Raw genomic sequence first — 26,749 nt, forward strand, 5'->3', positions numbered from 1 at the left:
TATTACCTCGTGAGACATTTTTTAACTGTTAGCTGGTGCTTGCTCGGACCGTGAATAATCACGAAAAGTACCTCTCATATTTTGCCATATCCAGGGTAATATATAAGAAAGTCAGGACTCTGAGGAAAGCTTCTCTTCTAGATCATGCCCAATGAACCCGATCATCCTCCGGCTAAAAAATTTAAGCCGGCGTCTGTTTTCTTCCGCCTCGACAAGCAGAAAGCTGGTATGTTGCTGCCCGGGAAACCAAAAACAACGACGATTGATGACCAAAGAAAACAACTTCCTATTTATCAAGCCCGAAATCAGCTTTTACACCACCTGAGACAGCTTCACAACGCTATTCTCATAGGTAAAGTCTCACAATCACTGACACTGTTAGCGTGATGCTGTTCAATGTTTATCTTGTTCATTCATGATTATCGTAAACATAAAAGTACTGAACCTCAACTCACACTTAAACTGTTGTTAGTGAATGTAGTGAGCATATCGATTAAAAATGGATTCCAGGGATAGGATCAATATCGGATCTTAATCATATATCTGCTTTTAGTTAGTCCGGTAAAGTAAAAAAGAGTGGCACATTCGAAATTATTGGATCAATAACTGAAAATTGAAACGTGAACGAGACTTGACGATGTATAATAATTTAGATTTGTATTTTTGTTATGTATGAGATAGGCTCCAGCGACCCCGAAAGGGACAAGCGGTAGAAATGGATGGATTTTCTTGTCAGGGGTTGCTCTTTGTAGATGGTCCCTAAGTAGTAGAATTGTTTACATTTGTACTGTAATTGGAAGGTAAATAATAAGCGGTATACAATGGATGGATGGATGGATAACTTCGTCATCCATGTTACAATTAATTGATTAACGTGGACCCCGACTTAAACACGTTGAAAAACTTATTCGGGTGTTACAATTTAGTGGTCAATTGTACGGAATATGTACTGTACTGTGCAATCTACTAATAAAAGTTTCAATCAATCAATCCGAAATGAATAAAATAAAAAATTCAATAGACCCATTTCTGTTGAAAAAGCACATTGACGGGTTTCCTACAGATTTTTGCAGATTGTATTGCTGAAAATTAACTTGTAGCTCATTGTCTCCGCTACTATGGTCATAAAGAAGTACTATTTGTGCTTTAAAGATGTTTTGTTTTTGAGCTATTGAGCTTTTATAGCTATCTCTGAATGTGCCAATCTATTTCTAACTGCACCACAGTCTTTTAGTTGCATTATTAATTTCGTGACATAGTTAATATTGTATTATAAGTGTATGGTATTAAAGGGTATAAATGATTCATTATACATGATAAATCCATTGTATATAGAAATGTTACGTAGTTTGCAAAGTCAGTGAGTGATTATGTTGTTGGACATAGGGGACTTTAAAAGATACAATATTAGTGATGTATGTAATAATCACATTTCATGTATTTATTCTAAAGTTTTCACAGTGAGTGAATAAAACATTTGAAAATGAGAGGACTTTAAAATATAATAATATGTATGATAATTACATGGCACATATGTATTATAAAGTTTACAATGTTAGCAAATAAGTTGTTAGACATTAGGGGGGGCTTTAAAATATAACAATGATGTATTTGATAATTACATTGTATAAATAGTGATGGTCAGATGAAGCCTCATGAGGCATTGAACCACTGAGCCAATTCTGAGCTGGCCACAACTCTCTAAAGTTAAAGTCCCATGGATAGTCACACACACACTAGGTGTGGTGAAATTATCCTCTGCATTTAACCCATCCCCATGTTCACCCCCTGGGAGGTGAGGGGAGCAGTGAGCAGCAGCGGTGGCCGCGCTCAGAAATCATTTGGTGATTTAACCCCCAATTTCAACCCTTGATGCTGAATGCCAAGCAGGGAGGCAATAGGTCCCATTTTTTTATAGTCTTTGGTATGACTAACCACAAGGCCACTGAGCAAAAGCCCACATTTTCAATGTAGCTTGGGCAGTTTCTGTCTTGTCGAATGTTCCGGCACAATCTGAACTGCGTCCCGAATAGTCACGTGGTACAAGCGGGCAGCAAGACTTAGCAAGTCATTATAACCGTCTCTTCCCCTACGTGAAGCAAGCCTCAATACGCGCTTTGCGAAAACTCCCCCTTCATTACGCCACACACGCCTCGAAGCCTCGGCACGTTTTGTTCTATCACAAATAATTAGTATACAATAAATAGTTTACAAAGTCAGTGAATAAGTTGTAGTTGGGGGACTTTAAATGAGAGCCAAATAGTAATTTTCTTGTTTTTTCTTACCTTTTTTGCGTCACTGACTGTATGTTGGCCAAGTAATAATAATTTATTGTTTGTTCTTTCGTTGATATTGTTTTATATTGTTGTATTTATTTATATCAAGTTGTTCACAAAAAGGTTTGGATATATGTGTGTTTGCCTAAAATGTGTGTCATGTTATATTGTGATGGTAATCATGATCAACACAATAAATGCTCAATAATTAAATCACTGAAGGATGTAGAAACATGTCTAGTAAAAAGCAGTTGTATTGATAATGCTTACTGTCACATTTACAATATTTGAAAAAATCAACAGCTAAACTTCTAAAGGTGTAATGTGTTTTTTGATGGGACTGTTCTCTATTGTCAGGGGAAACAGGCTCAGGAAAGACCACCCAAATCCCCCAGTATCTGTATGAGGCAGGGATTGGACGCCAGGGCCTCGTTGCAGTCACTCAGCCCCGCCGAGTGGCTGCTATCTCGCTGGCAGGAAGAGTGGCAGAGGAGAAGAGGACACATCTTGGCAAGCTGGTATGTCAGCAAAACCATTATGTCCCACATCACCTCTACTGAAGTTATTACTTATAGATAAAATGTGGCACCAACAGTCTGTTCTTATTGAACCAGATCACAAAAGAGACACCTGCCATATACAAAAGGTGTTTTTTATAGTCTTATATTATTTATCTCTTCTACTAATGACAGCATATAATTTCCCTCTCTACGCCGTGTTTTTTACAATTTCTCTGCTATATTGAGGGTGGAGAATAATAATAAAAAAGAAAATAATAGATTGGATTTATATAGCATATTTTCCAGAGACCCTCAGAGCTTCATATTAAGGAGCCAATATTAATTCAATCAAACAGCCTCTTTAACCACCACCAAACATTTACTTTCATCCATACACCAATGTGGGCTGCACTGGCGTATGACATGTCTTGCTCAAAGACACATTAGCAGTGACCGAGATAGAGGGAGTCCAGTTTCTGTGCTACCTCCTGAGCCATGACACCAATGTCTACTGCCCGATTTTGATTTAGTAGATTACAGGAATCTCAGTGTTTCCCACACATTCATTTATTTGTGGCGGCCCGCCACGAAATAATTACGTCCGCCACAAATAAAATAAAATAAAAAATACATATATATTTTTTTTTTGGTCCTGTCCAGCTTCTCAGGCAAATCATATAGTTGATGTAGATGCCCATATAGGCTGTTCAGATTTACTTTACAAAAGAGAAGTGTAGGATACTTCTCTTGTTGCCTTATTTGTATTTGACCACTACTGTTTTCTGTTTATTTTTTTTAAAGATTAAAGTACCAATGATTGTCACACACACACTAGATGTGGTGAAATTTGTTCTCTGCATTTGACCCATCCCCTTGGGGAGCAGTGGGCAGCAGCGGCGCCGCGCCCGGGAATCATTTTGGTGATTTAACCCCCAACTCCAACCCTTGATGCTGAGTGCCAAGCAGGGAGGTAATGGGTCCCATTTTTATAGTCTTTGGTATGACTCGGCTGGGATTTGAATTGTTACTGACTGTGGCAGGACACCTCTGCCTCTGTTTCACTTTATGTTGCTGGTAAATAATATGGTTGTAGTAGTAGGCTAATGTTAAATTATTTAGTATGCACTAATTAAACGGGCAGAGCTTTAAGAGACACTTTAGCTTTTATATTTTATAAGATATATTTTTTGTAAGAACCACAATTCATAAATATATTTCAGTGAATAACTTATTGTTCAAATCTGTCTATAAATATGTACATAAAGTGTTGTAATTATATTGTAAAATGGATGGATGGATGTTTAAAACAAAACTGTTATTATTAATTAGTACGTATACATTTTTTTAGCCTTTTTAGAGAAAATCATATCATTGTAGTAAATTATGCAAATTAATCGATGATGTCATGGTGACCACGCCCATAGCCACGCCCCCACCGCCACAGGTATCTTGGCAGTTTATGGGAAACACTGAATCTGAAGTATTTCCTTTGTTTTCTGTTATGGATGCTTGCAAAAAGTAACTGAAGGAGCAATTGCAATCTAGTCAACTACGGTTTGGTGCATTTAAAGTACCAGTAGAGTGGAAAAACAAGTTAACTTTATTTGCTTAATTGTGTTTCATTGTCTTTATTAAACCATATCCAATTATATTTACAATCCGCAAAGTATGTGAAAATATCGTCTAAACATCACAAAATGGCACAAATTCATTCAGCCATTTTGAATATTCCGCTCCGAACGTCTTCTGTAATTTCTGTACATTGACGTCACTTCTGCACTCTGACCATGTAATCAGATCAGTCACACTGAAAATATGCAAAAGTTAGAAAAACGTGCTGTCTATCATTTACAACCCTATATAAGACATTAACTTGTGTTTTTCTTTTTTTATGCGTTCGAAGTCGTAAATACATAAATAGTCTGTCAATGGGGACTCTCTATTCCGCCCACAAAACCCTCTAAATTACCATCCAAGACCCCCCAACAATACTCTATATTGATATCGTGACTTGAATATTAACCAAATATTAGCAATGTTGTTATTAAAAGCGCTAACGCAGACAAACTATTTTTTAGCGGCGGATTCATAACACACAGCTAAGTAGCCCTCTGCTGCTTAGCTGTAAGCTGACATCGATGTCCTGCTACTCCCGCATCATCGCGTCTCGACTCGTCAAAAGTTATTCTAGATTATAAATCATGCCTCTTATCTGGATACCTTGGAGGATTTATCCATACATCTAAAAGTTGTTCTTCTGTGACATTCAATTTATACCTGGAGATGGAGACAAACAGACACAACCAAAGATAGTGTCTGAAGGGAGATTTTTCCTTGTTAACCCGTCGTGTGCATCATGATTAATGTTTCATCTAATTGGAAAGATATGAACATCTTGTCAGTTGTCATCGAAGTGAGAGCAGACATTTTACAGTAAGCTATTGTTTTATTATGTTCATAGTTTGTATTTCTTGTTTAGCACTTAGCAATACTGCTACATGATGCTTAGTGTTGTTTTTCCACTCGACCAGTACTTTAAAGGGGTGTGCCCTCTAAGGCACCTCTCAATTCGATTACCATTTATTTTTGAGATTATTACAGTTATTGATGCATTTTTTCCCATACAGGATTTCTGTTAAACAAAATATTTTTGGCAGGATCCATGAAATAAAGTTAACAAATATCAGACAGAACGATCCAACAAAAAAGTGCTCTGATTACATAAAATACCTTTGGAAACCCAAATTCTCTTCTGTTTTCACATACAGTATTTCAGTACTAGCAAGTTACGGTACTACAAAACAAGTGATTCAGAAATAATAAAGACTTTTGGACACAATTTTATGCAAACTACTTATTTAAACTAAAATCATCAGCGTTTCATGACTTTTGTTGATTTATTGCAGTAGTACCTGTCTCTTATTTGTAGTGTTGGACTTTCGTCCGCAGGATTGCTCGCATACACACCCAGAAGTTGAATCTTTTATCGTAAACCTAAGGTCATATAGTAGAAAAGATGCGGATCAAAATCGAATCCAATTGTTCCTTATTCAATTTCTGGCATTTCCTGGAAGTTTTATCAAAACCCCCCATAACTTTTTTAGTGTGACAAGGCACGGTCATCTCTGTTTGCTGATATTATCCATTATATTTTTTCAGGTGGGGTACTCTGTGCGTTTTGAGGATGTCACCTCCTCTGAGACCAAGCTGAAGTTTATGACCGATGGTATGCTCCTACGTGAGGCCATTAGTGATCCCTTACTGCTGCACTACACAGTAGTAATCCTAGATGAAGCTCATGAGCGCACCGTGCACACAGATGTGCTGTTTGGAGTGGTTAAAACAGCTCAGCGCAGGCGCAAAGAACTTAATAAGATTCCTCTGAAGGTAATAAAAATCAAACCTGTTTCTCATTGGATTTCATTTAGCTTAAAATTGTCTCAAAATGTTTGTGCTTCAATCTGCTCAGGTCATCGTGATGTCAGCTACAATGGATGTGGACCTGTTCTCTGAATACTTCAATAGGTCACCTGTACTGTACTTGGAAGGCAGACAACATCCCATTCAAATCTATTACACCAAGCGGCCTCAATCCGACTATCTCCAAGCTGCTCTCGTCTCTGTGTTCCAGATACACCAGGTAGATAACATATACACCAGGTAGACAACTGATTAAGCCGGGGCCGTTAAAACATTTTGCTGACTGATTTATTGTCCCACAAATTATTGCAGATAAACTACTGTATATTATTGTTAGCATTATTTTGTGACCAAATTGAGCACTAATGTAATAATAATACATAATAATAATGCAAATAACCATTTAGAAGGATATACACTTTTATTTGTCTTCTCCCTGTGACTGCGTGGGTTCCCTCCGGGTAGTCTGGCTTCCTCCTACCTCCAAAGACATGCACCTGGGGATAGGTTGATTGGCAACACTAAATTAGCCCCAGTGTGTGAATGTGAGTGTGAATTGTCTCTGTCTGTGTTGGCCCTGCGATGAGGTGGCGACTTGTCCAGGGTGTACCACGCCTTCCGCCCGAATGCAGCTGGGATAGACTCCAGCCCCCACGTGACCACGAGAAGGACAAGCAGTAAAAAATGGATGAATGGAAGTGAGTCGCCGCTTTACTCGACAAGTTGAGAACAACAGCACAGCACACTTCCCCCCTTCGCAATAATAGTGATAGCACAATAATAGTGCGCCACATTCAAAATAAAGGTTTCAAAAAAGTACCTTACAAAAGCATAATGCACTTAAAGCACTTATTTATACATTTACAAAATTATTGATAGGAACTTATAACTTTTCATGAACATCTGTGTCGTGTCTTACAATATGCGAGGGCCGCGTGTCAGTGAAACTGATAAATCACGCCAAGTTGCGGTGGACAAATTGATGGACAGTTGTGACATTTTGTGCGTCCAGGAGAGGTTCCTGGCTAAGCAAGACCTGGAAAGACTAAATGTTATACATACTGACTTTCATGGTGCAGGATAATCAACAACTGACCTGAGTACTAAAGTCGTCCGGGGTAGGATTCCAGGAGCGGTCGCTACAATGTGGAATAGGAAATATGACCAGTTGGTTAATATTATAAGATTGGGAGTTGACTGGGCTATTGTGATTGAGCTGCGTTGTGATGATAAAAAGGTAATAATTCTGAATATATATACAGTAGATTGGCTTTTATATTGTCTTTTATACATGACAACCCTTCTCCCATCATTTATGTTGTTGGTGACATGAATGCTGACATAACTGACATAACTCTTTATTTGGTTCAGATAGTGGATTGATTTTATCTAGTAAGGTACTGTTGCCAAATGATAGTTATTCTTACATCAGCGAGGCTTGGCATTTGACTTCCTGACTAGACCACTGCCTTTGTACAGGGGCTGCACATGACTCAATTGAGATGATGAAAATTGATTATGATCTGGCTACGTCAGACCATATTCCTTCTCGCATGGTGTTAAACACAGGCAATTTACCTGTGTTGCTGCCTGTGGCATTGAGGTGGGGAAAATAGATTGGTCTAAATTGACTCAGAAAGATCTAAATAAATATGCTAATCACTCTGATGCTTTGCTGTGCAGTGTTAAGGTCCCAAAAGATGCCTTATCATGTCAGGATGTGAACTATAAGAATGCCCAACACCGTAAGGAATTATGCTCTCTTTATGAAGCCATTGTTGAGGGTCTCAGTACCTTGAGCAGGCCCCATATAAATGTAGGACAAAAGTGTGCAATATTAAGCCAGGTTGTAAGGATCATGTAGATGAGCTCCATGCAGAGGCCCGAATTACGTTTCAAAAATGGGCTGAGACAGGCAAAACCAGACATGGCCCCTTTTTTTGAGAACAAAAAATGCTAGATTTAAACATGCACTTCGCTATATTAAAATAAATGAAAACACTATGAGGTCAGACTCGCTGGCAAGAAAGTTGTAAACAAATAATTGCAATTATTTCTGGAAAGGAATAATAAATATTAATAATTGCACAACATCTTTACCATTGAATATTGAAGGTGTGACTGGGTCTGAGGAAATAGTAACAATATAGTGAGCTGCATAAAAAGGCATGTACTTGCAGTGGATAAAGTGGAGTTTAATGATGATGTAACTGTCACTTTGACTGAAATACATGAAGCAATAATGAAGTTGAGAGATGATAAGGCCTGTGGTCTGGATAACATTTCAGCTGAACATATTAAACATGCTAGTAAGAAAATTTACCCTCTGTTGGCTATGTGCTATACAGGTTTTTTTGTCCATGGAGTGTTACCCGATGCTATGCTAACTGTTGTGCTAGTACCTGTGATCAAAGATAAAGTGCGAAAGCTAAACAGCTCAGATAATTATAGGCCAATAGCCCTGGCTAGTGTCTTGTCCAAAGTGTTAAGAGTCATTTCTACTGAGGACACTGGAGAATTACATTTTAACCACTGACAACCAATTTGGTTTTAAACGGAAGCATGGCACTGACTTATGTATTTTTGCACTAAAAGAGATTTTAGATAAATATAACAGACGTAATTCCACAATGTTTATATACTTTATTGATGCTTAGAAAGCATTTGATAGAGTTAATCATGAAAAGTTATTTTTTAAATTGTCTAAAAGTAGTGTCCCTTGGTATTTTCATCAGACAATGAGAGTAAGATGGCTGAATGAATATGTTATCAGAATCTTTCCATGTGAGCAATGGTGTGCGCCAAGGCGGAATTTTGTCACCGTTTCTTTTTAATGTTTATATGAATAATTTGTCTCTATGATGTTAAATGCGTCTGGTACTGGTTGTAGGATTGGTGAATTAGTCATCAGTAGCCTTAAGTACGCAGATGATTTGGTCATTTTTAGCCCTTCTTAGAGCTTCAAGGCGCTGCAGTGCTAGCCAAATGTTTGTCAGTATTGGGGTCCCCACCTGCTCTGCCACATTACTTTATCTCATGTACAGGTTCATGTGTAGGGCAGCTGAGTCAGACAACAATGTAATTAATGGTCTGTATAACTGTACTCGCAGTTCTGATAGATTTTCATCCAGTCTGCGGAACCATTGGCGAGCAAGCCTCTGTGCTGCATTCTCGCTTCCTTGCTCCCTGGAAGTTTATTGTAGATCATAAATCATGCATCTCACCTGGACAGGAGACTTCTTAGGAGGTAATCCTTCAAGTTGGTACACTTTGACAGCCATTTGGGGCTCGGAAATGGCGGGAAAACCACGAAAAGACATTTGGTCCCCCATTCATATATTGCTTGTACAATATCTCTTCTAGTACATAATTTACAGTATTGTACAATATCTCTTCTACTACATTACTTACAATATTACTTGTACAATATCACTACTACTACATTACTGCCAATATGTTTATTGTACAATATCACTACTACTACATGTCTTACAATACATTACTTGCACAATATCACTACAACTACATTACTTTCAATATATTATTTGTACAATATCACTACTACTACATTACTTGCAATATATTACTTATAAAATATCATTTTCACTACATTACTTACAAGAGATTACTGTACAATAGCACTGCTACTACATTACTGTTAATATATTACTCATACGATAGCACTATTACTAGATTACTTACAATATATTACTTGTGCATTATCTCTTCTACTACATTATTTACAATATTACTTATACCATATCACTACTACTACATTACTTACAATACATTACTTGTACAATATAATTACTACTTTACTCACAATATATTACTTTTACAATATAACTACTACCACTACATTACTTACAATATATTACTTGTGCAATATCTCTTCTACTACATTACTTACAATATTATTTATACCATATCACTACTGCTGTATTACTTACAAAACATTACTTGTACAATATCACTATTACTACTTTATTCACAATATATTACTTGTACAATGTCACTACTATTACGACATTACTTACAATATTATTTTTACCAAATCACTACTACTACGCTACTCACAATACATTACTTGTACATTAGCACTACTACTGCATTACTTGATATATATTACTTGTACATTTGCATTACTACTACGTTACTTACAATATATTACTTGTACAAAAGCACCACCATTATTGATTGATAATTCCATACACCAGTTTGACAATCTTCTTTATTCACACCTTAATACTCAACACTACAATAATGTGTTTAGTTTGGTGGCAGGGGGACATTCCTTTAATTAGTTATGCAAGTTAGACAATAGCGTCATCTAACCGAAGTAAAATATGCTGCAAATTGACACTTTTTAATTAGAATATGATGCATAGATCATACAGGTTAGAAATGTTTTAGATAATCTAAGTTGTGTACGTTATTGATAATGTCCGACAATGCAAATCTGTATCGATCATTAACACAGAAAATATATAATGTATAATGTGTATTATATTACAGCAAAACAGAACACATTATTTTTCCCGCTTGCTACATTTTAATTGGGACATTTTGGTCATTCCTATTGTTTTGTTTCATGACTCATGTTTGGTTTGAAGTTGGTGCTGATGAGACTGCCTGTCTTTGCACAGGAAGCTCCTCCCTCACATGATATCTTGGTCTTCATGACGGGTCAGGAGGAGATTGAAGCTCTAGCAAGGACATGTCGAGACATTGCCAAGCATCTGCCAGACAATTGTGGATCTATGCTAGTTGTCCCTTTGTACGCATCCTTACCTCCCACCCAGCAGCTCAGAGTCTTTCGGGATGCTCCAAAGGTGAAAGCATTGGTCAAAAGAACAATACAAGTTTCAAATTTGTGTCTGATTTTACAATGTATATAATGTGCTTGTTATTCTTTATTTTCCAGGGTTGCAGGAAGGTTATCTTGTCAACTAACATAGCAGAGACCTCCGTTACAATATCCGGGGTCAAATATGTCATCGACACAGGGATGGTAAAGGCCAAACGTTTCAATCCTGGTAAGATAAGAACACGGCATATTCATACTTCAAAGTAGTATTTAATGTTAGCATTAGGACGACTATAACATGCTCAGAACACCTACTCTTCATGCTATAGAAACAAAGCACATGACACCATTTAAGGCAGGGCTGTCCAACTTTTTTCCTTCAAAGTCCACGTACAGAAAAATTTAAGTGGGCAACTTGATAATTTAGTATTCACTTTTTCTCATACATACTATATTTTGTATAAAATATTCTACATTCACTCCAGTGTAGCTCAAGATATGCGAAGCTGTTAAACTTATTTAAATCAGTGTCTTTGAGTGTATTGAAAAGCACTTTAAAAATACAATGTATTAGTATTATTATTATCATCATCTTGTTCAACAATGTGAATCTTCTCCTTCTTAATGTTTCATGTGAATTTAAAGTATAGAATATTACTTGGGGGCAACGTAAAGCAAGCTATCTTACTTTAAATTGATTTAAGCTTTCAGGCCACTGTTATTGTAGGAAATATGTAAAAACAACACAACTATATACATATATTCCTCGCTCACTAATTGAATGAAAGAGCGCGCACTTTCCGTGGCGCGAGCACGATGATGTCACATTATCGATGGGAAAATGCATTTTTGGACAATATGATTTGCCTGAGCGGCTAGGAGACCGCGAGAGTAACAAGCGGTAGAAAATGGATTAGAAAGGAGAGATTTTAAAAAATGATGATAAAAATATATTAAAAAAAATATATATATTTTTTTTTTACTTGGGACTTCCCGCGGGCCGGATTTTGGACGCTCGGGGGCCGTATCCGGCCTGCGGCCCGTAGTTTGGGAAACCATGATATGGGACATAGTTTGTTCTATAATGTACATATGTTAAAGGAGAACTGCACTTTTGAGGGAATTTTGCCCTATTGTTCACAATCACTCTGAAAGACATGATGACGGATGTACTTTAAAAAAAAAAAAGCTTTCTAACCCGTAAATAAACGTGAATAAAAGTCAGCTTACAGTGGAGCCAATGGGAGGTCCTCTATTCCGCCCATGAAACCCAATAAAAAAAACATACAAAAAACGCCAACAATACTCCATTATACATGTACATGTCCTGACTTGTCCTGACTTGAAAATTAACCAAGTATTAGTGATATGTTATTATAAGTTATTATAAGCGCTAACGCAAACAAAGTATTGATAGAGGCGCTGTGATCACGAGCTTGCGTGCCAATGTTAACATGATCAGCTGCTTTCTTGTTTCTTTGCTAGTCAAATTTTAATACTAGATCATAAATCATGCCTTTCACCTAGTTAGTAGAAGGATGAGGATGACAAGTCGGTAGACTTTGACAGCCAATTTAGACCTGAAAATGGCAAGAATGACACGAAAAGACGCTTGGTTCGAGCATTATGAGTAATTTTTCATCTAAACAGGAATATATAATATTCTAGAAGTTGGCATTCAACCTTGACCTTGCACAGTAAGTGATGTTTTATTATGTTTGTTGTCTCTCATAAAGTCTGCAGTGAGTACTAATCAGTGATGTTGTAAAAAAAAAAAAAAAAAAAGCGAACGTTGCGAAGCATTTTTTAGATTAATTATGCTTAAATGATCAAAATACGTAAATATTAAATGTTATTAAAAATGTGCCGATTACTACATTGCATATATACTTACAGCATTTACAGTATATAAAACCTTGTTGGAGGTGTTCCTGGAGATGTTTTTAAAAGGCTTTACAAGCAGAATAGAGCAGCTCCAATAGGCTCTATGGTAAGCAAACTTTTGATTGCATTTATTTACAAGTTAGAATGCAAAATGAATAAATAAATAAATCCGTCGTCATGTCTTTCATATTGATTGAGAACAATAGGCAAACTTCCATAAAAGTGCAGTTCCCCTTTAAGCCAGAGTTTCCCAAGCTCTATTGAGCCAAGAGAGGTGGATGTACATGTTAACAATAAATTGTCATGTTATTGTTACGTCTTTGACTGTACATAACTGACATAGATAGACAAACAGTAATATGTGGCATGAATACAAAGTCATTTTCTGATAAGTTAAGTAAGATTGGAAATGTTCTGTGGTACATCTGGTGATCTCTCTTGGCACAGTTCTTAAGAAGCATGAAGCTGCCATAGGAGCAGACAAAATAAATATTGCATTTAGTGTACACTGCTTGTTTTTGCTGCCCTCACATGGACAAAACATAAATTGTTGGGTGTCTATCTCCCGAAAAGAAATGCAGTGCCACAGATTACTAGGGCTGCTTCTAACAACTAATTTGATAAACTATCTTAAAATGAACCTATGATGATAATAATCTACATCTAAAAACACTCTCTTCTGGTGTAGATAATATGTATTGGATATGCTTTAGTGGGAATTTTGCTCCACAGGCTATAAAGTTAGACTGACCATACGTCGTCTTTTCCCCAGACATGTCCTCTTTTGCGGAGCTGTGCGGGCTGTGCGGGCTGTCCGGGCGGAGTTTCTTAAATGCCTCAAATGTCCGGCATTTTGAGTTAGGGTTGCGTGTATTTTCAATGTACGTTCAGGGTTAGGAAGGGGTTAAAAACAAAACAAATTGTGAAATTGTGCACATGCAACAGCATTTGTGAGGGAGGGGCAGAGACAGAGAGGGCGAGAGAGTTATGATAAACGCGCATGCGTCGCCAGGCTCTGCTTTTTATCGATAGATTTATCAGATTTGATTTTTTATTATCTATTGCAGGGGTGTCAAAAGTGTGCCCCGGCCATTTGCGGCCCACAGCTAATGTTTTAAAAGACCACGGCACATTCTAAAAATACTATTAAAATAAACAAAAACATAACAAAAGTGAAATAAAAAAGCTTAAAGGTGAAATGTAATTTAGAAAAAGTTGCAATGTTGACTAATAAAACAAAGCTGTTTTTTTCTTTTAAACTGTCATTGCTCAAAACATGATATTGAATCAAAATCAATGTTATTATGAATTATTGACCTATCCAAGGTTCCGATTACTTCACATCAAATATTCCACTTTGAAAAATATTTTTGGTGGAAGATTTTGCAGACTTTGTGTGTTTGCCATTAAAAACATAGTTTTGTTTGACAAAAAAGGGCGGAAAACAAACAAACAAAAAAACAACATAAAAAAAACTAAAACATTTTGAAATGAGGGATAGATCTGAAGTTGTAGACTCCAGAGATTTAAGCGTTAAATATAAAATGTATGTATGCCCTGGCACACCATTAATTAAGCAAGCAAAACACTTTTTACACTTTTATACTGAAATAAATACACCTACAACTTATTAAATAAAAACATAGAAAAAACTACAAGTAGCAGTAAAGTTTAGATCCATGAAGGAAAGAAGAAAGTGAATGAATGTTTATAACTGCATACATTTACATATGTATACAAATTGTTTTTCTTTTTTTCTTTTTTTTTTTAATGAATTAAATAATGTTTATAAAAACCTTTTTCCAAAACACAATATAGAATGTGAGATATAACAGGACAATGCATACGTTTATCTTTTTTTTTCAAAACGCTTACAAAAAAGTGGGACCCCAAAAATTTACTGTGGGACCCCATTTTTATGACTTGATGGGGTCCCTGGGACCCCATTTTGAAAATTCCTAGCGCCAACACTGCTGTCAACAGAGGAGAAAAAATGCTTTATTTTAATAAATATATTATTTATAAAGCAAGTTTGAGTATCATTGGCAAATGTTCACCTAGGCCTTGGCGTGCTGACCGCCTTGGCACACATAGTGTCCTCTTTTTGGGATTTCAGAATATGGTCAGCCTAATAAAGTGCACCTGTTTACTGTATAAGCCACACCAACCAAATTTTCGGACATTTTATTTTGTACATTTATTGGCCGCACCTTTATACACCTGTGTATCAACATAATGACATCTCACAGCAAAGAAACATTTGAATATGTGGGCCAAATTAGCACAGTTTGTTACTGCTAACAGCACATGTAGCATTAGCAGTTTAGCTGCTACTAGTAGACTTGTATTGCAGCTGATACTGTCTGTTTTGTTAATAAAGATTATACATATTTGCAAGTAGCCATGTTAACAGCATTTGTAGCATTATAAGTTGAAAATGCTCATCTTTACATTTTAAGACGTCTTTATTTACTCCCACAGAACAATGAGTTTATTTTGGGTCTAGTATGACTTCACAAACAATCTGAACTGTATACTAGGTCAGTGTATTATTTCCTATTTGTATACATTTGTTTTACTATTGAGTAAAATATGTATTCTAACAAATGTCTAATTGTTTTAGTTTTTAGTCAGATGTTTTAAAATTGGGAGGTTGAAACATTTATACAAATTGTTATATAAATCGGTGACTTGTCCTGGGTGTACTCCACTTTCCGCCCGAGTGCAGCTGGGATAGGCTCCAGCACCCCCGCGACCCCGAGAGGGACAAGCGGTAGAAAATGGATGGATGGGTTAAATAAATCAAGATCGGATGATATGAAAAGAATAATCATGATCTTTTTTTCGCTGTATAGCTCAGCCTTATTCGTCAAGATTCTTAACAGTCCTCCCGTACTGACTTAATTAGGACCAGTACCAATAAATATTGGTTCTTTTTACACATCCCTGCAGACAAGTTACTTGTATCTCTAGTAATATTTGTCACACATTATAAAAGAACACATACAATAACCTGACAATGTAATAACACTGTGACAAGTGTTCAATTTACCTTTTTTAATCTCACAATTCTGTAAGTTGCATTGTGTTATGTGCTTTTAAGACAGTGGCTTGGAGGTTCTGGCAGTGCAGCAAGTTTCGAAAGCGCAGGCATGGCAGCGAGCAGGTCGTTCTGGCAGGAAGGAGTCTGGATTTTGCTACCGTCTCTACACTGAGCAGGAGTTCGACAAGTTTATCCCTATGACTGTGCCTGAAATTCAGAGGTAAGAGTGTTTTTCTAAATAAAATGGGTATGTCCCAATCACAATAACTAAATATACATACACACTCATGGTACATACATACACACGCACATTCACTGTACAAACATACATCTACACAAACTGTACATATACAATCACATATGCATACATACACTCATGCATACATTCACATTTCATCAAACAAATATTAACGTTGTTCCCCGAGGAGAAACTGGGTAAAACACGGCACAATGACAAAGCTTAACCTATTAATACTATAACAATCTACAAGGTTAATACAATTCGCTTCTCTTTCTGTCCCTCCATTTATCTGCTTTCTTTTGTAATTCAAGTTATCGTTACATATTTGTGCTGTTGCATTCAAAACAATTGTATTGTTGATAAGAGGTCATTATTATTATTATTCATTATCAATAGTGCCATTTCTATTTTTTATTTCTCCATTTGTAGTACAATAATGTTTATTGTAATTTCTGTGTTCGTAATATTTACTTCACCAACTGCTTCTCTGCTGTCACATTTTGTATCATATTTGTACATATCATATTTGCTGTTGTTGTCTCTTTGTCTTATCCCCTTTTGTCCCGGCAATTTATTTTCTGTCTTCCTTTTTTGTCTTCTTTTTATCCCCTCCTACTCTGGTCCAGCTGCTCCAAACATTAATGTATATCAATTTAAGAAAAGTATCCCACAATTCTCTTTTGTAAAGTAAATCTTTACAGCAGATATGGGCATCGACATCAACAATATGATTTGCCTGAGTGGCTGGACAGGACAAAAAGATACAAACCCCGTTTCCATATGAGTTGGGAAATTGTGTTAGATGTAAATATAAACGGAATACAATGATTTGCAAATCCTTTTCAACCCATATTCAATTGAATGCAATACAAAGACAAGATATTTGATGTTCAAACTCATAAACGTTATTTTTTTTTGCAAATAATAATTAACTTAGAATTTCATGGCTGCAACACGTGCCAAAGTACTTGGGAAAGGGCATGTTCACCACTGTGTTACATGGCCTTTCCTTTTAACAACACTCAGTAAACGTTTGGGAACTGAGGAGACACATTTTTTAAGCTTCTCAGGTGGAATTCTTTCCCATTCTTGCTTGATGTACAGCTTAAGTTGTTCAACAGTCCGGGGGTCTCCGTTGTGGTATTTTAAGCTTCATAATGCGCCACACATTTTCAATGGGGGACAGGTCTGGACTACAGGCAGGCCAGTCTAGTACCCGCACTCTTTTGCTATGAAGCCACGTTGATGTAACACGTGGCTTGGCATTGTCTTGCTGAAATAAGCAGGGGCGTCCATGGTAACGTTGCTCCAAAACCTGTATGTACCTTTCAGCATTAATGGCGCCTTCACAGATGTGTAAGTTACCCAGTCTTGGGCACTAATACACCCCCATACCATCACAGATGCTGGCTTTTCAACTTTGCGCTTATAACAATCCGGATGGTGCTTTTCCTCTTTGGTCCGGAGGACACGACGTCCACAGTTTCCAAAAACAATTTGAAATGTGGACTCGTCAGACCACAGAACACTTTTCCACTTTGTATCAGTCCATCTTAGATGAGCTCAGGCCCAGCGAAGCCGACAGCGTTTCTGGGTGTTGTTGATAAACGGTTTTCGCCTTGCATAGGAGAGTTTTAACTTGCACTTACAGATGTAGCGACCAACTGTAGTTACTGACAGTGGGTTTCTGAAGTGTTCCTGAGCCCATGTGGTGATATCCTTTACACAGTGAGCGACAGCTTGTTGATGCAGTACAGCCTGAGGGATCGAAGGTCACGGGCTTAGCTGCTTACGTGCAGTGATTTCTCCAGATTCTCTGAACCCTTTGATGATATTACGGACCGTAGATGGTGAAATCCCTAAATTCCTTGCAATAGCTGGTTGAGAAAGGTTTTTCTTAAACTGTTCAACAATTTGCTCACGCATTTGCTGACAAAGTGGTGACCCTTGCCCCATCCTTGTTTGTGGATGACTGAGCATTTCATGGAATCTACTTTTATATACAATCATGGCATCCACCTGTTCCCAATTTGCCTGTTCACCTGTGGGATGTTCCAAATAAGTGTTTGATGAGCATTCCTCAACTTTATCAGTATTTATTGCCACCTTTCCCAACTTCTTTGTTACGTGTTGCTTGCATCAAATTCTAAAGTTAATGATTATTTGCAAAAAAAAAATTGTTTTATCAGTTTGAACATCAAATATGTTGTCTGTGTAGCATATTCAACAGAATATGGGTTGAAAATGATTTGCAAATCATTGTATTCCGTTTATATTTACATCTAACACAATTTCCCAACTCATATGGAAACGGGGTTTGTACAAGAAACAAAAAAAATCACTAATGGTAACATAAACTTGCCGGTGGTGTTCTTGTTATATTTTTTTGCTTTGAAAAATGTTTCTGTGAGCATGTTCCAAACAGCACTTTTAAGAACAATTAGATAAAAACAACACAATAATAACACTTACAACTAATATGCAATAGTTTTATGACTGTAACAGGGTTGGTAGATTTTCCCATGTCCAGCACTCCCGTGAACGCATCACTTGTATTTTGTAATATGGTAATAGTAATGCGCACCATTGACTTTTCCAAAAGACTGAATAGGACTTCAAAATCATGTTCTGTCCATTCTGACATCTTCCCGTCCCAATAGATCCAACATGTACAATGAAGAGGGAAAGCTGGTCAAAAATGCAGAGATGGCAGAGAGTAATAGCGTTGAAAAAACAGTTTCACCTCCAGCTGGCCTGATAATGTCTGAAGACAAAACAAATACATAAGACGGCCAAGAGGCATGGGCAAAACGTAAATGTAAGGTGGAGAGACAATTTGTAATAAACATAGTTTATTTGCTACAGTGGAGGTGATAAATATGAACATACAGAAGGCAGTTAGCTGCTAGCCGCCTGTGTCAAAAATAAATCAAGTATCAGCCGCAAGTGATTGTTTTTTGTGATCGGCTTTGAACATAATTAACCGGAATTGACTGATCACATACTTTTTTCATGGTAATTGGTCGATACGATTAATTGAAGCATCTCAAGTATACAGTCATGTCTTTAACGTTCTCATTTTGCTGTTTTGTAGGTGTAACTTAGCCAGTGTTATGCTACAGCTCATGGCTTTAGGGATTCAAGATGTCATGAATTTTGACTTCATGTCAAAGCCCTCTGCAGGTAGGAAGCAGCAGATGATGCAGTGTAGAGCGTGTTTTGTGCTAAGTTGCCATGTGGCTGCTGTGTTGCAGAGGCCTTGCGCTCAGCTGTGGAGCATTTAGAGCTGCTGGGGGCTGTGGAAAGAAACCATGGACACGTTGGCCTCACTGGTTTGGGAAAGAAGATGTCACGATTCCCTCTGGAGCCAAGATATGCCAAGGTTGTACATATTCATACATACTCAGTTTGATAAATGATCAAGTGTTTATTTATCAATGATTGTAAATATATTTGTAGATGACAAAAAATAGTACAAGTTAAAGTTATAATGAGCTAATTTGGATCTGGACAAGTGTCATGACTGTTGGCTCCAACCTGACCCAACGGTCCGTGTTCCCGCTTTGTAGACCATCCTGCTGTCCGCCAACTACTCGTGCTCTGAGGAAATGTTGAGCATGGTGTCTCTGCTATCGGTAGACACCGTGCTCTACAACCCTCCAGCACGGCGAGAAGAAGTTCTCGCCGTTCGCAAGAAGTTCATGTCCAGCGAAGGAGATCACATGACGCTCCTCAATATCTACAGAGCGTTCCAAAAAGTCAATGGAAATAAAGTGAGAAAGAAATTAAAAATTGTATAATAGCTATCAGATGTCATTCTATAATATGCTGTGCTTTTCAAGGAGTGGTGTCGAGAAAACTTTGTCAACAGCAGGAACATGAGTCTGGTGAAAGAGGTCCGAGCTCAACTCAGAGAAATCTGCCTTAAGGTACATTTGCACATCTGTACATGAAACATAATATTCTTTTGAAGGATCAATACAAAACTGTTACCAGGTTGTTATTTTCTATTGTACTGTCACATGAGCATTTTGTATTCATGCTGATGCTACATCACATGTTTACACTCTCACAATTCAACGTAGAAAAAAAGGAGTAGGAAGATGCAGATCTTAATCTAATCCTTAAACATCCACAGGTTTCAGAACATACAGTCACTTCCTGTTAAGTTACTCATTTCTAGCTTGCAAATGTTCACTATTTACTGTTTATTTACATTTAAGTGCAGCTGTAAGAGTGTTTGAAAGGTTTAGAGGAGAATATATAAACAATATGTGAATGTGATGGAGTGGCTCATACACTCTTAAAGGGGAACTACACTTTTATTGGGAATTTTGCCTATTGTTCACAATCATTATGAAATACATGACAATGAATATTTTTTTAAATGTACTCTAAATATTAAATAAACGTAAATAAAAGTCAGCTTACAGCAGAGCCAATGGGAGCTCCACTATTCCGCCCATAAAATCCGATAACCACTCCAAAAGCGCTAACAATACTTAATTTACATTTTGTGACTTGAATATTACCCAAGTACTAGTGATATTGTTATTGTAAGTGCTAACACAAACTATTTATAGCGGCAAAATAATAACTGTAAGAATTTTGGTCACAATAACGATGATATGACATTTTAATATCGTTATATCCTTAGTGGCCTCACAATGGATCAGAATAAAACAAATTCTACAGCTGGACTTTAAGAAACATGCATAAATTGCTAAGTGGCAACATGTGTGGCTCGTCACTCTGGGAATCATGGAAGGAACTACAAAGAAAGCAGTTAGAAAAACAAAACAAGTCAGAAACGTGACAATAATAATAATAATGATGAGATTTATATAGCTTCCCTCCGGGTACTCCGGCTTTCTCCGACCTCCAAAGACACGCACCTGGGGAAAGGTTGATTGGCAACACTAAATTGGCCCTAGTGTGTGAATGTGAGTGTGAATGTTGTCTGTCTATCTGTGTTGGCCCTGCGATGAGGTGGCGACTTGTCCAGGGTGTACCCCGCCTTCCGCCCGGATGCAGCTGAGATAGGCTCCAGCGCCCCCCACGACCCCGAAGGGAATAAGCGGTAGAAAATGGATGGATGGATTTATATAGCACTTTTTTTCTAGTGACTTAAAGCATGTAACACTGAGAATCCATCATTCATTCAGTCCACATTCCCGCATTGATGGTGGTAAATTACTTATTAAGCTACAGCTGCACTGGGGTAGACAAAAACGTGGCTGCCAATTTGCGATTATGACCACCACCAAACATTAATTCACATTTATACCCCAGTGTGAGTGGCATAGCAAGGTGGGTGAAGTGTTTTGTTCAAGGACACAATGGCAGTGACTGGGATGGCAGAAGATGTATTCGTACCAGGAACCTTCAAGTTTCTGAACGGCCGTTCTACCATTTGAGTCACGTTAAAGGAAATCGTATATATAACGTTGCCTTTCTTTTAGAGCTCAAATTGGTTTTGTGGCTCAAAGTGGCTTTGATTTGGTGTAAATGAGCCTAAATGCCAATCTTTGTTCTAGATAAACAAATCTCTTGTAGGCTGCATATTCCATAGTAACAACATACTATAATATCTTGATACTGACAAACTTTTATGTCTAGAAGAAAGCCTAATAAACAATCAAATAATCATTAGACTTAAAATGTTATTATATATACAGTACAATATAATAAAATAAAGCTAGTTGGGAGTAAATATTGATGATAAACATTGCAGCAATATAACACACAATGTATTATATGTGGAAGTTTCCTAAAGAAACTTGTTCATATGTAAGTATGGAGAATAATAAATATTGTCACGATCGGCTTTAGCTGGAATAGGACCCCAACGCATAAAAAAAAAAAGAATAACAAAGAGCAGAGAAGTGAGGAAAAATAACTAAGGATGTGTGGTGAAACAGAAAACGCACACAAAAGGTGTGGAAAGGAAACGTACCACTAGAGGCACAGGAACGACAAGCTTAAGTGGAGCCAAAGCAGAGGAGATGAACACGACCAGAAGTATGAACTATCAGGAATTTACTGGTGCCGGGTGAATAGCCTGGAGAGCTTAATTAAGAGGAGTAAAAAACAGGTGTGCGTGCAGTTGGCTCCGCCCCGTGACCCAGAAACCAGGCACTGTAACAAAAAGCAGGCAGGCAGCTGCAGAGCTGTCAGATCATGACAAAATGTTTTGTTTATGAGTGTCACTGCAAACTGTCTAAAGCAGGGGTGGGCAATTAATTTTTACCGGGGGCCGCATGAGCAACCCGAGCACTGCTGGAGGGCCACACCGACAATATTTCAATTAAATTTTGCTCAAATTATTTTTGATATACCGTAAGGTAAATAAGAATAATAATAATATTTTCATTTAACCTAACTTATCTTTATTCAAAAGCAGATGGCTTTTGATGGTTTAATTTTTAACACTTTCTTACAAAACGCTTCCTGATGTGTAACACTTTATCCTGCATCCTCTTTGTTGTGAACGTAGCACGCCTGTAAGGTGATTGGCGAAGGAGGAGGAAGCGTTGCTGTTGCGGAAATGAGGAGTGAGGTGTTTTGGTTGTAGGAGGGGAGGTGACGGCTCAGACACCTGGGGGCAGTATATACAAAGATGTATTATATATATATATATATATATATATATATATATATATATATATATATATATATATATATATATATATATATATATATATATATATATATATATATATATATATATATATTTATATATATATATATATATATATATATATATATAATAAGACAATAATAATATTAACCAACGGAAATGGAGTGTGACAAAATCCAAGAGTGTGTATGGTGTAAGACTATGTGTAGTATTTAACTGGAGCGTTTTACCATAAATGTTGAAGGTGCGTGCTGGGAGGAGCTGTGCTGTTCGACAAGGGCAAGGCAGGCAGGGATGTCCAAGGGCGGAAGCGTGGTACTCCAAGTGCCCATGGTTGACTCGGGGATGCACACAGGGAACTGCGGGGTGAGGGAGGACACGACAATCAACGCAGGGAAAGCACAGAGAGGACATGAGCATAAAGCGAGAGTTGCATCAGATCATAGTTTACTGAACACCAACAGAAGATTATATTCCGGCGCCGGCATGCCAAATTGTCCAGGCTTATGTAGGCAGCTCCTTCATTCCAGGCAGGTGTGCCGATTGCCGGTAAATGATTGCAGCTGGCGGCAGCTGCAGGGCGGAGACGTGCGCAGCGCGTCCCTGTATGTGCGCCGCGGCCGTGGGCGTGTCCCGAGGTGCGTTCGTCAGGACGAACAGATGAGGGCGCATTGGAATGCGCCCTGGCCGTGACATGAGGATAGACGTGCGTGTGGAAAGAACGAGATAAGTTGAGCTGTGTTAGTATAGGTTGCTCAATAAAAGTTTAAAAAGAGCGTCAGACTTGGTGTGCACTTCTTTTGGACGCTACAATTGGTGTCAGAAGTGGGATGAAATGCTTCCCAGTTCGCCTTGCAATCAAACCTTGGAGTCTTCATTGAGGGCGGAATTCTTCCATGCCAAGCAGCGTGCGCTGCACCTGTAGACGCTGCCTCTGTCCTTCCTCCCTCTCTCTCTCTCTCTCTTTGCGGCGAGCTCCTCACGTCCTGGATTCACACAGACATCTGCAGTGCTGCCGGCAACTTAAGTCCCCACTCAATGTCCTTTCCCTCCCGTTCCATCTTGACAAAGTCGGCAGGAAACATCGTGGCACGTACCTCCCGATGACGTAGCAGGCTGAGCACATGAGCAGCGCAGTATGCACAAAGATTTACTTCTGACACCAATTGTAGCGTCCAGAAGTGCACACTCTCTCTGACGCTCTTTTTAAACTTTTATTGAGCAACCTATACTAACACAGTTCAACTTATCTCGTTCCTTCCACACGCACGTCTATCCTCACTCCACAAGAAAGTGTTTTAATTGTAGATAAATATCATAGTATGACCCATTTACCATTGTTTTTACTTTATGATGGACTATCATAGCAACTCTATAATAACTTTTTTTTAAATACATGTTGGATGCATTTCCACAGGTGATTTGCAGAATTTCCATGTAACTATTTGCTAGAATACTCTTGTTTGCCCACCATGTGTTTTTCAGCAACCACTATCCATCTTACACACTCTACGCACACACACAGGCTGTGTCTCGCCAGTGAGAAGCACCGCAAAGTAACAAAAATAGGAGGGAAAAAGATGATTTTAAAGCTAAATGTCCAGAGAATATTTTGATGTCCGAGTGACCAAGATGAGCCCATCAACACAGACGGGCCAGTATCAGTATTCACAATTTGTTGAAAAGTGATGGAAACAAAAAAAGATAAACAAAACATCCAACTTAGTGTTTACAACTGTCGAAAAAAACTGCACTTCAAGATGTTCATATTTAAGTGCAATTTTTGTTAGCAGAGATACAGAGTCCATTTTATATTTTATTATTATTTATTGTTTGTCTACTTATTTTGGATAATTACAAGTTCTTGACTTTCCAATTACAATAAGAAAGTCAGAAGAAAAGTCAGAATTCTATTATTACAGTGCACATGTTTCTGTCACAGCCGCTGTAATCTGTTATTTTCTTGTTCTTCAGCTGAATTTAAAGTTGGAGTCATGCGGTGCCGACACAGGAAAGATCCGACAGTGCATTGCTCATGGGATGTTCATCAACGCTGCAGAGCTTCAGCCTGATGGCAGTTATTTAGCACTGGACACTCGCCAACCAGTAGCCATCCACCCTTCTTCTGTCCTTTTTCAGGCTAAACCAGCATACGTGGTGTTCAATGAACTGCTGCACACCTCACGCTGCTACATGAGGGACTTGTGTCTTGTCGATGCTGATTGGCTGCTGCATGCAGCCCCACAGTACTTTGGCCGGAAACTGCATCCCAGCAAAAGCTGAGCGCCTGAGATTTTAGTATGTCAGGTATCTGCATGTGAATGAGATATGATAGTAATAGATTACACTACCTCCCGCTTTTACCTGTCACAGTAACGTTGATGACTTGCTATCTTCTACCGATTCAAATTTCATCTTGCTAAATAATAATATTTAGCAGTTATTGCATTTTTTGTTGTCTGACTGAAGACAAATATTTTTATTTTTTGCCATCAACCTTAAAATTACTTTTGACAAAAAGTTGTCAAGCTTCCAAATAATGTGGATTATTTCAAAGCATTGAATTGATTCAAAGGTTTTGTAAGACCATGGACGTTCACAAACTCAATATAATTGATGGTATTTTATTAGGTTTTAGTTGACATACCAGGATGAAGTTAAATTTCATACAATCTTTCAAATTTTGTTCCATGTTTCACTACTTCTTTTTTTTTACATAAAATCATAAAGAATGTATTTCTGTCACTCTTCTCTGCTGATTACACTCTTAATTTCAGTGGCCCCTTCCCTCTGACAACTTCCTGTTTGACAGCTGGGGCGGTTGTATTGAATAATTGTTGTGAACTATGATGAGGAGAATGCTTAAATAATAACTAACATGTGTTGATCGTACACCTTTGTCAATATTACTGTTGTAGTGAAACATTCAACATTTAGTGAAGGTCAAATCAAGGTCCTCTGTAAAGGTTTTATTAACTTCATCCTGAAATGTCGAATCTATTCCAATATCATACGTTTTATGAGTACTGCATGTCAAGCAGACATGATCCTTTTCTAATTATTGTGTTGTAATAATCTTTATCAGTTTACACTTTTCTATACAGTGAGAAACATGCATGCATTATCTACATTTTGATATCTGCATTTACTGTTTATGAACACGTGTATGCAATGCATGTCGACTATCAGTAATGATTTGACTACTCAGGTCTTTCGCACTTTGTAAACTATAAATCACAGACTATGGAAGATACGGAAGCATCTTTTGTACACGACTCAGGATTGTGCAGTACAGTATGTAACCACCTTTTTTCTTACATATGAAAACCAAATATGATTGGCTTGTCTTTCATTAAAGTGTTGCATATGAATGAGTTTTTTTTACAAATCCAACAAATTGTACTTTGCACAGTTACTGAGAACTTCTGTTACCGAGCCAACATGTCAAACTGCAAGGACATAATGCAAGTCGATACATGCTACCATATGTCAAAAATAAATGTACATTACAGTAATGATGACAACGTTTACAGTAAAGTACATTTACAATGACGTAAATGTTATTTACAGTAATTTAAGTTAAAGTTAAAGTGCCAATGATTGTCACACACACACCAGGTGTGGCGAAATTATTCTCTGCATTTGACCCATCACCCTTGATCACCCCCAGGGAGGTGAGGGGAGCAGTGGGCAGCAGCGGTGGCCGCGCCCAGGAATCATTTTGGTGATTTAACCCCCAATTCCAACCCTTGATGCTGAGTGCCAAGCAGGGAGGTAATGGGTCCCATTTTTAAAGTATTTGGTAATGAAAATGTTGTGTAATACATCACAGCATGTCAAAATTCAAAAATAAATGTACAATACATCCATCCATCCATCCTTTTTCTACCGCTTGTCCCTTTCGGGGTCGCGGGGGGTCGCTGGAGCCTATCTTAGCT

At 37.8% G+C, this 26,749-nt stretch overlaps 1 protein-coding gene across 1 annotated transcript; it reads left to right on the forward strand.

Moving 5' to 3' along the window:
* On the forward strand, positions 1 to 26,580 carry dhx33 (DEAH (Asp-Glu-Ala-His) box polypeptide 33). Its single transcript, XM_062048494.1, has 12 exons — positions 1 to 352; positions 2,634 to 2,794; positions 5,936 to 6,163; positions 6,246 to 6,416; positions 10,843 to 11,028; positions 11,121 to 11,232; positions 15,991 to 16,150; positions 19,266 to 19,354; positions 19,426 to 19,553; positions 19,741 to 19,944; positions 20,014 to 20,100; positions 24,786 to 26,580. Exons 1-12 carry the CDS (start codon positions 145 to 147, stop codon positions 25,092 to 25,094), a joined length of 2,043 nt encoding a protein of 680 aa, XP_061904478.1. The 5' UTR covers positions 1 to 144; the 3' UTR covers positions 25,095 to 26,580.
* Positions 26,581 to 26,749: the final 169 nt, after the last annotated feature.

Source organism: Entelurus aequoreus, linkage group LG05, assembly GCF_033978785.1.
Source record: "Entelurus aequoreus isolate RoL-2023_Sb linkage group LG05, RoL_Eaeq_v1.1, whole genome shotgun sequence".
In the NCBI taxonomy this organism is placed as follows: Eukaryota; Metazoa; Chordata; class Actinopteri; order Syngnathiformes; family Syngnathidae; genus Entelurus; species Entelurus aequoreus.

Coding starts and splice junctions, on each gene's coding strand:
- dhx33 (XM_062048494.1), top strand. CDS start 145: ATGCCCAATGAACCCGATCATCCTCCGGCTAAAAAATTTAAGCCGGCG. Junction 11,029..11,120: donor TCTTTCGGGATGCTCCAAAG/GTGAAAGCATTG, acceptor TTTATTTTCCAG/GGTTGCAGGAAGGTTATCTT. Junction 19,554..19,740: donor TGGAGCCAAGATATGCCAAG/GTTGTACATATT, acceptor CCCGCTTTGTAG/ACCATCCTGCTGTCCGCCAA.